Raw genomic sequence first — 15,230 nt, 5'->3', positions numbered from 1 at the left:
ACTTTTGCTTTAGAACATATCAAGGAAACATCTATGTTGTTGCGATTCTTCGCTCTTAGGTACACCACCGCTGCATATGCAACCTCACTTGCGTCCACAAAGACATGCAATTCAATGGAGTCTGCATCCTTATTAACCGTAGCGAAGTAACATCTCGGTATCTTCACATTTTTCACACCGCCAAGCAGCGACAGCCATTTGTTCCACTCATCAACTAGCTCATTAGGAATAGCGTCATCCCAGCTAACTCCACTTCGCCAAACTTTTTGAAACAAAATTTTTACGTCAATAATGTAAAAGGTAAGCATCCCTAAAGGGTCGAATATTGACATCATCAATCGTAGCAACTCTCTCTTCGTAGGTAATCTATATCCACTTAGAACATCCTCAGTGGCTTTGGTAAACTTCAGATCAAATGTGAGCATATCAGCGTCGGTTTGCCAATGGATTCCCAATACCTTCTCTGCCTCAAATGTATGGTCTATACGCCTTCCGGCCGAGCAAAATTGAAATTCCTGGCCTTGGTTACCTATAGCTTTCAGCACTGCCTTAGAATTTGAAACCCAATTGCGAATATGGAAATTTGCTTTCTTATGAATATTTCTAACCTCATTGACTAGATTAATCGCTTCCTCCACTGTGTCGACGCTATCCAGCATGTCATCTACATAATGCCTTTGTAAAATACATTTCACTGCTCGCGGAAACTCGGTTTCGTATTCGCGTGCATTACTATTTTTTACCAGTTGTGCCAACGATGGTGAACATGTTGCCCCAAAACTCATAACTTGTAGCAAATAAACGTCTGGTGGTCTGCTATCGTCACAATTTCTCCACAGGAAGCGTTGTGAATGTTGATCTTCTTCTTTCACGAGTACTCGATGAAACATCTCTTTAATGTCGCCACTTATACCAATTTTTCCGATTCTGAAATTAACAAGAACATCTACCAACGAAGTGAGCAGATCTGGACCTTTCTCCAAACACGCATTTAACGAGACTCCGTCATATTGTGCAGCTGCATCCCACACTAGTCTTTGCTTTTGTGGTTTATTCGGATTACTGACTGTAAACATCGGTAAGTACCATTTACGTGGATAATACCCCTCGGCTTCGTTAGATTTCAGCTGGCGTATATAACCTTTCGCCTTCATGTCATCGATGTGATCACATACCCAGCTTTGCAATGTTACATTGGATTGCAGCTTGCGCTCAAAGCACTGAAGTCTACGCAACGCCATTAAGTAATTATCCGGCATAGTAATGTTATTTGATTTCCAAAGCAATCTTGCTACAAAGTATTCACCATTTCGACTTATTTTTGATTGCATACTTTTTTGTTGTTCCAACTCCATATTTTCTAGTTTTTTCTTACCTTCAATAACGTTTTCATTACTGACAAAATCTTTCACTAAACGCTGCAAACTTAGATCATCATCGCATTCACAGATGTGTAAATTTAACGTTTCCCTAATAGTATTAGGTTCGTGCTTAATTATCCCATATATGGTCCACCCGAGTCGAGTTTTCGTTGCAGCTGGCTCATTCTTGCCTCCCTCTCTGAACTTCATTGGCATAGCTACCTCTTTATTGCTTAGGCCGATTATCATTCGAGGCCTAACGTTTTGATACGATTCTACTGGTAGTCCCTTTAAGTGTTTATACTTATCGGTAAGTTCTGTCATATTTAAAGATTGCTCGGGTAGCTCCAGCTTAGCTACTGAACGCACATTGCACAACGAATACCTTTTACCTTCGCGTATTTTGGAGACTTGCAGGTTGACCAGCTCAGAATCAGGTTCCTTGCGTACCGTACCATTTGTCCATCGTAAACAAAGATCTTTCGTTTCACCTTTAATCCGCAGTTGTCTTAATACGTCTTTTTCTATTAACGTTGGACCAGATCCGTCATCCAGAAAGGCATAAATGTTGCAGGTAACACCATTTCCATATATTGTAACTGGAACAATTCTGTACAGCGCTTGTGAAGTTAGTTGATGATGAACCGCCAACGTTTCATTTGCCCCACTTGCAGTTGAACTTGTTTGTTTATGTAGCAATGGGTGATGTTTCATGTTGCAATTGTGTATACCGCACTCTCGGGTCCTCTTGTACGTTCGAAAATCATGCTGCAGTAGAGATCTTCCACACAGTCTCATTTCACGCACTACGTTCCACCTCGCGTCTGTTTTTAGTGTTCTAAACTTTGCACACCTTTTTAACACATGTGCCTCCTTGCAATAAAAGCATGCTAGAATTTTGTGCTTATCGCCTACTGCACCCTGAGGTTCTTCTTCGTGAAAATTAATGCGTTGCGCTTTGCGCCTTTCATTATCTACACTGGCTCCAGCACTAAAAACGGGCGATACATTACTTGCTGCTTCTGCTAGTTCATATATCCAGTTGCTGAATGTTTTAAGTGTTACATTGATATTACGCGATGCAACAGCCCACTGCAATCGCATTTGCGGTGGTAGTTTTTCTACAAGCTCTTGGATAAGCAACGGGTTCACTAAGTGTGAATGTAACTCTGAAGCCTCCATAGTTGCAATCAAATTTTTTACCTCTAAGGCGAACGTAACAATTGTGTCCAATTTATTTATATTAATGTACACTGCTCGAATTTTAGTAATTAAGTTATTGATTATGTGTTCTGGTCTTCCAAATACCATTTGAAGAGTTGACATTATTTCCGGCACTAATGCTGGTATCATGAGCCTACTGCTAACATATTCAAGTGCCTTACCCTTAAGGGCACGTTGCAATCGTAAAAGATTCTCGTCTTCACTGAAACCGCATAAACGTGTTGAATTGCTGAAACTGCTGTAGAAAAGTGGCCACTCTTCCGGCTTTCCGGTAAATATAGGCAAATCTCGTGGAACGACATGACGCGCATTAATTTGTTCTATCATCAGCGCCGGTATAACTTTCGATACTGCTTGGGCTTCCGCCCTATCAGCTGAACCACCCAACTGAACACCACAACCTACGTTTGGTTTGCTGTCATCGTTGTTCATACCAACCTGTTTCTTCACCCATTCTAACGTCCTATGTGTCCTTACCTCACTCATGCCTTCACCCTTAACATCATCCTCGCCTACATACTTCAGCATTATTGTACGTTTCTTTTCTATATATTTCATTTCGGCTTTTCTTTGCTCTTCTAAGTACTGCAGTTCGATTCTCATGCTGTTTCTTGACATGATTGAACCGCCCTTACTTACCAAGTCCTCCTCACTTGGTGCCTTATCTGGAACCTCTTGTGAAACCTGCACTACCGTGTTGCATTTATCGCAACTCCACGGCAGGTTTGCAATGCTGTCGTCCACGCCCACGCATGCAAAATGACTCCATTGGTCACATGCGTCGCATTGCACCATCTTTCCAGTCTTCACCTTTTTGCATACGGCACATTGTACAGTCGACGTCTGGCTGCCGGATGACATATTTTTCTTTTTATATGTGTTCCCGATTAAAAGGATTTTTTCGGATTTCTTTCCAGGCAAATCGCCACACTATTTTCTTTTCTCGATTACCGCAAGATTTTTACAGCTTGCCACAAAAATTTTAAAGTTTGTTATTTTTTAATTAGTGTTGTTGTTGACCAAATTTTAATAGCAAAACAAGTTATTTGTGTGTATGTGATGTAATGTGATGTAATGTAATGTAATGTAATGTAATGCTTTAAAATCTTAAAACAAATTTATTAATTTCTAATACTTAAAATTAATTATTTTTTCACTTACTTTTGGTCGTGACAACCGCCTTGCCTCTACCGGAACTCAAAAACAAAAGCCAAGCACAAATGACCATCAGCTGACACATGAACTGACAGTTCATGTGTGCACTGGGTTGCATTTTCTAATTATAGCTGCACGGTTGCAACGACCAAAGCAAGTTTACAAACATTTTACACACATTAACCTTTGGGTATGGAGTGGAGTTCTAACATATATAATAATGTAATAAAGATCTAGCAGGATGTTACTGAAAATAATTTATTGTTGATTTTATTAAAAATATAACTGTGTCAATGTTTACTTTAAATTTATTTGAAGCACTTATACGTTGTGTGACCCATATCACATTACATTAGCAAATTTTAGTAAATATTCCTTAAGTACTCTATGGTTTCTTTCTATTGTTCCTGCCGTTTCATGATGGTATGGGGTCGAGAAAATTTGTTTAATATCCAAAATTTCTGTAACTGTAGCTAGCAATTTATTTACGAATTCTGGTTCTCTATCAGATTTTAAAATCTATAAGGAGCCGAATTTAAATATGAGTTGTTCTACTAAAGTTTTAGCTATTGTTTTGGCTTCTTTTTTTATGATTGGGTATGCAATTATGAATCGACTTAAATCACATAGCATAGTTAATATGAATCTTTATGGTCTTAATGGCCCAACTGTCGATTTCTATTTCGAAAGTTTCGTTGGCATTTTTCACAAGTACTAATATATTTATGTACCATTTGTTTCATCTTTTTCCGTGTATTTTTGCTTTAATTTGGTAAAAGTTTTGCGAACTCCTAAATATCCGCTATGAGAATTGTCATGATATTCCTCAATTAATCTGAATCTTGTCATGATGTCCGCTATGTTTTTTGGTTTCTTGTATAACAATATTTTTAATTTTTGTCGATTTTCATTTTTCTTTTCACATTGCAACTTATTTAACATTTCTTTGAATTTATTTTTATCCATGGATTTAATTACTATATCCTCATCGCTTAGCGCTAGCATTGCTATTGTAATGTTTAATGAATGCTGGTATGTAAGCAAGATCTCCAAATAACGTGAGACGTAATATATATGAACAGTTATTCCTGCCTAATACGAGCATGCATCCTAATCCTATTGATGCAATCAAGAACAAGTAATGAAGCGGCTTGTTTCCGCTGGTACCTAATGTTGCTATTGTTGTTGGTTTTTCTTATTGTCTAACTTAATAGCTTCTTTAACATGTATGATTTGATTAAATCAATTAAATAACAAATTCCACAAATGTACGATCAATTAAGATCGTACACAAATAAAATACTATACGGAAAAATTGTCAAATATTCAAATTAAATAAACTAATTATTTAACTCACAACAGGTGTAATAATAAATTTGTTTTGATACACAAATTTATTATATTTGTTTATTTTTATTAGATTTTTCTTTCGACTTTATTAGTTTCTTCTAATTGAATTAGCAGGAAGAAATCTGCTCATTAGTAGGCATCTGAGAATGCCGAGACAAAAATAAAAAAAAATGAGATTTAGTGTAAGCTGCTTGAGCTCAGTTCCAAATCTGAATTTTATTAATCATTTTCCAAACTATTTATACAAAATATTTTACTATAATTTACAATATTTTTCCTATTAATTTTAATTGCGGCGACACTAAAAAGGTTGACCCACATCAATGCTTAGAAAATATTATGACACATTCAAGTGTGTCATATCGACATGTGCAGAATAGTAGCACAGAAAAGAAAAGTGTCAAATAGTAATTGCATACTTGCTATGACCAAGTATTCTACTTGCATTGCCGTGGTTCTTCCGTGTGCGATCACATTACATATTACATTAGTTATAAATAGGTTAATCTAAAATAATTTGTGCATAAGCACTTTCAAAAATAAAATAAAATAATTTATTGTTTGTTTACATTTGAATTTGATACATCTATTATTACATCTAAACTTCTTTATTGAATATTAAATATTTTATTAATATTTGCTTGTGCGCTGCACTTACAAATTATTTTACAAAATTTTAATGAAATGTAATTATTATTTATTATAGCAATGTCAGCTGCCCTTACAAATTATTTTGTTTATTCTATAAACTAATTTCTAGTTATTGATTAAATACAATAACAATGTCAACACGCGAATTATATTTGATTAAAACGCACAAAACTTTAGTTCAATGCTCACTTTATTAAATGAATCTTAAGACTAACTTATAACTAACAATTTTGCTTATATTTATAATGAGGATTTGAAGTATCGAATCCTGATAAGAGAATTCGTTGTTTGGTTAGGCTGAACAACAATAATAATATTTTAAGTTACAATGTTTATTTAAAGATAATAGAATATGATAAAATATAATGTAGATCTTTCGTTGTTTGATTAGGTCGAACAACGATAATAAAATGTTTATATTTATAGTGAGGATTCGAAGTATCGAATCCTGATAAGACAATTCGTTGTTTGGTTAGGCCGAACAACGATAATAATATTTTTAGTAGGATGCAATTTAGATATTTCGTTGTTTGATAAAATCAAACAACGATAATAAAATATTTAATATAGGGATAAGATAAGAGAATGTAACTCCTCTACCCCTTGATTCGAGATACTCCTGGATCTCGTTATTATAAATGTATGTGAGAAGTAAGGAAAGAAAAAACAAAAAAATTATACAATTCCTTTTTATGATTATTACATTCAATGTTTGAAATTTTTATTTGACAGTTTGCAAAATTAATTAAATTATTTTTATTCAAAATTACTTTCCTTTTTGTACAATTTTGGAATAGGCTTAAATTTACAGCATTTTTTATTGTTTATTTTATATTGGCATGAGTTAGAAAATATACAATTCTTACTTAATTCTAGTTCCTTGAGCAAGGTATTTTCTTTATAATTATAATATTTTCCGCTAATGTTTACTAAATTTAGAGGGTCTTTTAATGTTTGACATGTGAACATTTTTTAGAATTCTTGTAATAAATTTAGGTTCTTTCTTTATGTCTAACGTTCCTATAATTCTTTATAAAACCTTCTTCCCTGTTTTCTACATAGTTTTCTCGGTTTAGGTTTTGCTTAAAAATTGTTCTGTTTTTCATTTGATGTATTCTTTCTTTAATGATACTATGTTCCACCTTGTTGTTTTGAACTTCTAATGGTGAAGTTTTTATAGTGCTATGATAAGAATTGTTGAAATTTGATTATTGTAACTTAGATTTATGAAATAAAAAAGACGTGCATTCATTTAATATTAGTATTTTATTACTCCAATTCAGATTTTAGAAAAAAAGAAAAACATGTTTACTCCACGAGGTTTAAAAATGCAAGAGAAAGGCAAAACAAAAGTAAAATGATAAAATAAGAAATGTACAACAATAAGTGTTGCCACAATGTTAAAAGCGAATATTTTCAACAAGAATTATTGTAAAATCTAACGGCATTACACATTTGAGAAGCGATGGGACGTTTTTGTTCTAAATTTAATGTTCTAATCCGTTCAATAATGGTATTATTTAATCTTTCAATATCAGAGTTCCCTGTATGGCTATTCGGTTTGGTAACATGATACTCTATACCTTCTGTAGTTAGAAAATCTCGCACATTTCTTGAGTTGAACTCATTGGCAAAGACAAACTTTTTTAAGTGTCCCTTAATGGCTAAAAATTGATTTATCTTCCCGATTATCGTTTGATTATTTTTATCTGGTAAATGAAAATACACAACATGTTTTGAAAACTTGTCTATAAACACTACAAATGATACTTTACTATTGACATAAGTATCTACATGAACAATTTCATTGATCGTATTTGGTGTTTCCGTTTGTGAAATAATGATATTTGTTTTTTGAGTTCTGTAATATATGTGAATTACTGATGTTAGTTTTCAATATGGTATAGTTATCAAAGGATATTTTAAACGCCGATATAATTTGGCGATCCTTTTACTAACATCAATTTTTAATTATTTTAAATCAAAGAAAGTTGATTTTTGGTTTGGAACCTAGTGCGCTTCTATTGAGTGCACTTCCAGTTCTGATTTTTATTTAGTTTTTCACTTTCAACTTAACCTAGGTACATAACGACGCAGCGTATGTACTTTCTTATTTACTAAATATTTTATGATTATATATGTATTTAATATTATTTATATTAATATTTATTTATATTTATGTACAAAACGACGCAGCGTAAGTACTTTAATATTTAATAATTTATTGCTAAGTAAGCGTATTCGATTCCACTTGTATCGAGTACGCTTACTGTTGATGTTGTTGTATATGCGGTCAATGCCTGGCAAGCATATGGTTATATCGTAGGCAAAGTGCCGCCGATATGTGTGGTGTCAAATTCCTTGTGTGGAATTGTGCATTTGTTTGTAAACAATGCAATGCGCTTGGAAACAATTAGTGTATTTTTGTATACACTGCGCATTTAAATATAGAACCACTTATTATTATATTAATTGTATGCATTGCCAATATAACTAACGCATATAGTTTTGTGGTTGCACGCGAATAGTGAAATAAAACATGAAATCGACACAGAATTTTAATTTTAAAATAATTAATTTTTATTGATAATTTTAATAGTAGTTTACATAAATTTTCATAAGTTTTAATAACTGTTACTTTAAATATTTTTTTTATACTTCACAATTTTAAACATAAATTTTAATAACTCTTATTTCATAAACTTTTTTTTTTAAGTAAAAATTTTTAATAACTTTGATTTTCACAAATTTTAAGTAAAATTTTTAATAACTTTGATTTTCACAAATTTTAAGTAAATTTTTAATAATTTTTATTTTTATAAAATTTTTAGTAAATTTTTTAATAACTTTTATTTTCATAAATTTTTTAGTAAATTTTTAATAACTTTTATTTTCATAATTTTTTTAGTAAATTTTTAATAACTTTTATTTTCATAATTTTTTTTGGTAAATTTTTAATAACTTTTATTTTCATAAATTTTTTAGTAAATTTTTAATAACTTTTATTTTCATAAATTCTAATATAATTTTGAAACCGATAGAGAAGATTGTAATCTTTAACAACTCTCAATTTACGGAACCGATTTGAGTCAATTGTAATCCTGAACAAAAACTGAACTTAACATAAGTGATCCTGGGTTTTATACCCCTAATAACAGTGTCAAAAATCAAGCTCTCAACTCTGTTAAGTTGAAGCTTTTGATTTTGTATGGACGAGAGCTTAAAGTTTTGTTCTAAAAGAACTTTAGCATAAAGTTTTAATGTTACTTAAAATTGTAACAGAAGCGTCCTCTGTTATTGTCATGACAACGAAAAAATGTAATGCTATTTACATAGCGTCATCTCTCAAGCTCTCTGCTTGAAATTATGCTATAATCAGCAGAAATAGTACAGTTCATCTTTTGACTGTATGTGTGTCATGAATTCTTAAGAAGATGATCACGCGATAGATAGATGCGTGTATCTTCTTAAATGTTTATAGTAGCGTTTCCTGCTGTGGCTACTTACTGTCCCAAGTGCGTTTATTAGGGTTTTGTTTATATTGCATTGGAATGTTAAGTGTAGCATAAAATGCTAAAGTATGAAATATTACTATACTTGGATGCTGTATAGATTTTAGAATTTTGTGAAATGATATTTTATTTAAATACTGTATAAGGTTTTAGAATTTTGAAATTGAGTGACCCTAATAAATTATGAAATTTATTAGTTAAATTTTCTGGGTACAGTGGGGTAAATAAGTAGAGGAATATTAGCATCAATGCTAATATGTAACTCCTCCCCCCTTAAGATTTTGCAGTCTCTGCAAAAGGATCATGTTAATTTAAAATTCTTTAATATTTTACTTTAATTTATTTAATTTCCCTTTATTTCTTACTTCTTTTCTTATTATTTTAAATATATTTCTTAGATATGTTTACTATATAATATTTATTTATTTACAATATTTCTTCATTTTATTATTTTTCTTAAATATAATCCTTTAATTTCTTTTAATATAATTTTCTTTTAATTATTTTTATCCTTTCTTAATATTTTCTTAATAATTTCTTTAATTTTCTCAATATTATAATAAATTTATTTTTAATATTCTTTTTAATATAATTGCTTATTTAACTTAATATACTTTTTCTTTTCTTATGCAAAAGGTTTACTTGAAATGTCATCTTGTCTATTTTGTAATGGAAAAATTTCTTTAGTTTCTATTTTTATTTCTATTGGTTCTTTCTTTTTAACTATGTTTTTTAGTTTTTTAAATATTACATAAGTTATTATTAATACTAATATTACAAGTATAATTATATAGCTAATGTTATGAATTCTATTTGTGCTATAAATGTAATTTATTTTTTCTCTATTCTTGATGGTATTTAAATTTATATTTTCTAATGTAATGTTGTTCAAAATTTTTATTATTTTGTTGCTTGGCATTTGAATTTTGAAATTTATTAATATTTTGGATTCTTCATTTACAAAATTTAAATTATCTATTGAAATTTTACATGAATGGAAGTTTATTACGGCATTGTCTTTTATGTAGAGATCGTTATAGTCGCAATTTTGAGTTAATTTGGTTTCTGGTATGTTTTTGATAATTAATAACTTGTTTTCTAATTGTACAATAGAGGTTTTATTATTATAAATGAAATTACAAGTATTTTTCTTCTTTATTAAGTTTTTATTGCAATTGTTTTTATGTAACTTAAGTTGGTTTATGTGCGCTGTTCCTTTGATGTTATCGTAAACATGGTTCTTGTCTTTAATTATTATTTCTATTATATTTGAGTCTAATTCTTCATAATTTTTATTCGGAAAAGGTATGAGTAGTCCGTTATGGTAAGTTTCATTAGAGAATCTCGGTATTTTTAATGCTAGAATTATTAAGTTATTATAATATAGGACTCCTGTTTTAATATATTGCATTGTTTCTATTGTGATATTATAGTTAGCTATCTCGATTTCTGTTAATATGTGGTGTGCTAAAATGTCTAATTTACTTAGTAAGATTACATCTGTTAATTTCTCTATGTTTTTATTTAATGTCTGTGTAGCTATGTATATTTTCATGAAATTTTCTAACTCTGATTCTAAATATGTTAGTTCGTTGGTCTTGTTTTGTATTTCTGATAAGTAGTTGTTTAATTCTTGTTGTTGTTCATTTATGTCTTTTGCTATTGTATTCATATTTTTTATTATTTTATCGTTTATTATAATTTGTTCATTTAAATTATCTATTGCATTTTTATTGTTCTTTTCTAATTTGTTTATGTGTTCGTAAATTTCGTCAGCATCGTCGCTGTCCATGTTTCCAAATAGATATTTTATACCTTTACCTATGAAATTTATTAGTCCTCTTTTAAATCTATTTTGTGTTAGTATTTTTGGTTTTAACAAATTGAAATTAGTTTTTAATGTGTTTAGTTCGTGTCTAATTAGAATTTCTTCTTCTGTATTTGTCTTAAAGTAGTTTACATTGTTTTCTATTGTGTTTATTGCAATTTCATAATTTGTTAAATTTATAATGTGTAATATCTTAGTATATGATTCTATTATTGGTCTATTTTCTAATTTTACAATTGTGTATCCATTGTCTGCTCTAACTGGTGTTATTTCTATTTCTTGTCCTGTAGCGAGTGTTGTAATTGTGATTATTGTTAGTATTAGTGTTGTTAATCCCTGCATTTTGAATTTGTTTAGTGGAATTGTTACTGTTGTTATCCCTGTAATTAGAAGTTTGATATTTATTTTTTCGTTTGACTTGTGTCTTGTGTATTTTCTTAAATTTGTTATCGTTTGAAATTATGTGATTGTTTGATACCTTATAATTTTCTATTGTTTTGTATCTAGGTTGTGATTTGCTAATTCTATTATTCTTAATTCTTAATTGTTTTCAAAATTTACTGTTTTATCATTGTTTGTTTTGTTAATTCTTTTTATTTTATTGTCATGTACTTGTTTTGATATCTCTGCAATTTGTTCTCTACTTAATAAATTATTTATAAAGTCTATTGGTTTAAGTTTTGTTGTTGTATGTATCGAATTATTGTATGCTATTAATGATTTGAATATTTTGTCAGGAAGTTCTTCTTTATTGTTTACATCTGCGTTAAGTATTCTAAGATGTTCGTTTAATGTTGAATGTAGTCTTTCTACATCCGCATTCCCTGTCTTTAGGTATGGTGTTGTGATATGTAATTTTATATTGTTATCTTTTAAAAATTCTTTAATCATTACTGTGTCTAGTTCGTTGTCGGTTACTATCATTTGTGGTTTGCCTAAGTATTGAAATCTTGTTTTTAATGCGTTTATTATTGAAGGCCAAGTTCTATCTTGTAAATGATGTGCTGTTGCATATTTAGTTAGTTTATCTATGGTAGTTAGGTACATTATATTTCTTTGCGGAAACCAGATATCTATGTGTATTATTTCATTGTGTTGTGTTGGTGTTTTGGTTATATTAAGGTTGTGTTTTATGGGTTTTCTGTCAAATTTGGCTCTGTTGCATATGTCGCAATTATTTATGTATTTGTGTATTTCTTTCTGTAGTTGTGGGTTATAGTATAGTTTTTTAAGTTCAGATAGTACTTCGTTTATCCCTCTATGGTTATTGTTTTTATGTTCCTTGTCTATTATATCCAGCAGTCTACCTTTGTCTGTAATGTTTTCTAAAATTGTGTTGGTTTTTAGTACTTTAAGTTTTTTATTTCTTGCGAAAAAAGTTGTATATAATTTTTGGAATTTCAAAAATATTTCTTTATTGTTGCAATATATGGCTATTAATCCTTTATTTGGAAGTTTATCCCTTATATAATTTAATAAGATACTTTCATCATTATCTTTTAATGTGATTGTACAACATAATTTGTTTTTAAATATTATTTCTGATTTAATTTTATTTATTTTTCCTTCTTTTATTATTATTTGATTCTGGAATAAATTTATTGGTTTTTCGGAGATTCGAATGAAATCCATGCTGTCAGTTTCTGCACTGTGTACAGTTTGATTATCATCGAAGAGCTCATTTATATTAATATCAATTTCATCATTTTCCTCATAATTTGTAGTTGTATTATTTTTATTTTTTATTTCATTGTTTTCAATAATTATTCGACTTAAGCCGTCGGCTACATTATTTTGTTTTCCTTTTATATATTCAATGTCAAAATCAAATTCATTTAATTTTATTTTCCAACGTTGCAATTTGCAATTTGGTTCTTTTAAATTATTTAGCCATATTAAAGGTCTATGGTCAGTTTGTATTAAGAATTTTCTACCAAATAGGTACATTTTAAAGTACTTAGTAGCCCAAACTATAGCTAAGAGTTCTTTCTCTATGGTGCTATAATTTTTTTCATGATCATTTAGGGTTCTACTTGCATAGGCAATTGCTTTATTGTCTTGCATCAGTACTGCACCTAGAGCATAGTTGCTCGCATCAGTAGTTAGTGTGAATTGTTTATTGAAGTTTGGCCTAATTAATATTGGATCTGATTTAAGTAAAATTTTTAATTTATTAAATGAGTCAACATACTCTTGGTCTTTTATGTTAATTTTTGTATTTTTCTTTAGGTATTTCACCATATGATGGGCTATTTTGGAGTAATCTTTTATAAACCTCCTATAGTACCCAGTTATTCCTAAAAAGGATTTGATCTGTTTGACCGTTCGAGGCAGTTGAATCTTATCAATTGCTTCTACCTTTTTGGGGTTTGTTTTTATACCTTTGTCTGTGACTACATGACCTAAGAATTCTGTTTCTCTTGCACAAAATGTGCATTTGTCTATTTGTAATTTGAGATTTGCTTTGTGAAGTGAATTTAGTATTTTGTTTAATGATTCTAAATGTTCTTCTAAACTGGTTGAGAATATTAATATGTCGTCAAGGTAAACTACACAGATTTTATTTATATGTTCTTTTAGAACTTCGTTCATTAATCTTTGGAATGTTGCTGGTGCGTTTTTTAATCCGAATGGCATTCGTAAAAATTCGTAGTGACCATGCTTTGTAGAAAATGCTGTTTTTTGTACGTCGTCAGGGTGCATTTCAATCTGATGAAATCCCTTGGCTAAGTCCAGCGTTGTGAAATATTGGCAGTTACCTAACTTACTCAATAATTCATCCATATAAGGCATGGGGAATCTATCCTCTATAGTTACTGTATTTAATTTCCTGTAGTCAATCACTATCCGCCATTTTTGCGTGTTGGAATTATCTAATTTTTTCGCGACCACCCATATTGGACTATTGTATGGGCTATTGGATTGTCTGATTATTCCTTGTTGTAGCATTTCATCTATTTGTTTGTTGACTTCGTCATTGTGTATTTCTGGATATCTGTATAGTCTTGAGTAGATTGGGATGTCATTTTGTGTGTTTATTTTGTGTTTAATGTCGTTCGAGAAAGTTAGATTATCATTTTCATTATAAAAAATGTTTTTATGCCTATTTAATATTTTGTTAACTTTTTCTATTTCAAATTGTTGTAGTTGGTCTGTTTTTATAAATGTCATACAATTGTGTCTATTTATTTCAGTGGTATTTATTTTTATTGGGTCTTGTTTAAATGTAATGTCATTGTAGTATTCCTCATCTTTTGACAGGTATAGTGTTATTACTGCATTATCTGTAATTAGTTGTCTATTGGGTAAATCTATTGTAGCATTAATGTCTTTCAGAATATTTATACCTATTAATCCGTCAAAATTATTGTTAAAATAGCATTCTAAAAATTCGCATTTGTAATCTGGTAAGTTAAATTCTTTAAATAGTGGGAATTTACATAATGTCTTTACATTTATTATGTTATTTAGAGCAGATATATTTAGGTTTATGTTATATTTCCATTTAGGGTTGCATAGCTTAGGGTTTATTATACTGTGTTCGGCGCCTGTGTCTATTATAAAGTATAAGGTTTTTATTGGGTTTTCTATTCTTATATAGGGAAGTTGTTTGAGGCATTTTCGTGAAAATCCTTCTCGGTATGTTCAATGTGTACGGGCGTGTTTACAATTGTTCCTATGTCCATTGGTTGTGGTCCATTTGATCGTCTGGTTTGATTGCTTTGTGGTACAAAAAAGCTTCTATTGTGAGGGCTGCTGTTATTTGGATTATTATTCGTCGTTGGTCTCTGTCTTGCAGGTGTGTTAGGTAATGTTCTATTATTATTATTATTATTAGGGTTGTTAATATTTGTATTATTTCCATTATTTCTATTGTTTCTATACATAAATGAGTTATTATTATTATTGGGGAATGATGTGTTATTTGGTCTGTAATTCGTACTGTTATTTGTATTAAATCTATAGTTGTTATTATTATATCTATTATTATTATTATTGTGTCCATTGTTATATCTATTATTATTGATTCTATTGTTATTTATATTATTATTAAAATTATCAGTTCTATTATTGTTATTTCTTGTGTGGTTGTTACTAAAATTGGTGTTTATCCTATTGTTATTGTTCCTGTTTGGAGGTCCATATTGT

General features: G+C 30.1%; 1 protein-coding gene across 1 annotated transcript in view; it reads right to left on the bottom strand.

Moving 5' to 3' along the window:
• Positions 1–3,380, bottom strand: part of LOC119667285 — a 5,149-nt gene extending 1,769 nt beyond the window's left edge. Inside the window, exon 1 of the mRNA XM_038076575.1 lies at positions 3–3,380. Coding sequence (XP_037932503.1) covers positions 3–3,380 — 3,378 coding nt within the window. The remainder of the gene's footprint in view (positions 1–2) is intronic.
• Positions 3,381–15,230: the final 11,850 nt, after the last annotated feature.

The sequence above is a fragment of the Teleopsis dalmanni genome, chromosome 1 (assembly GCF_002237135.1).
Source record: "Teleopsis dalmanni isolate 2A chromosome 1, ASM223713v2, whole genome shotgun sequence".
NCBI lineage: Eukaryota > Metazoa > Arthropoda > Insecta > Diptera > Diopsidae > Teleopsis > Teleopsis dalmanni.
Note: the sequence above shows the minus strand (reverse complement) of the source record. Positions and strands in the feature narration are given on the sequence as shown.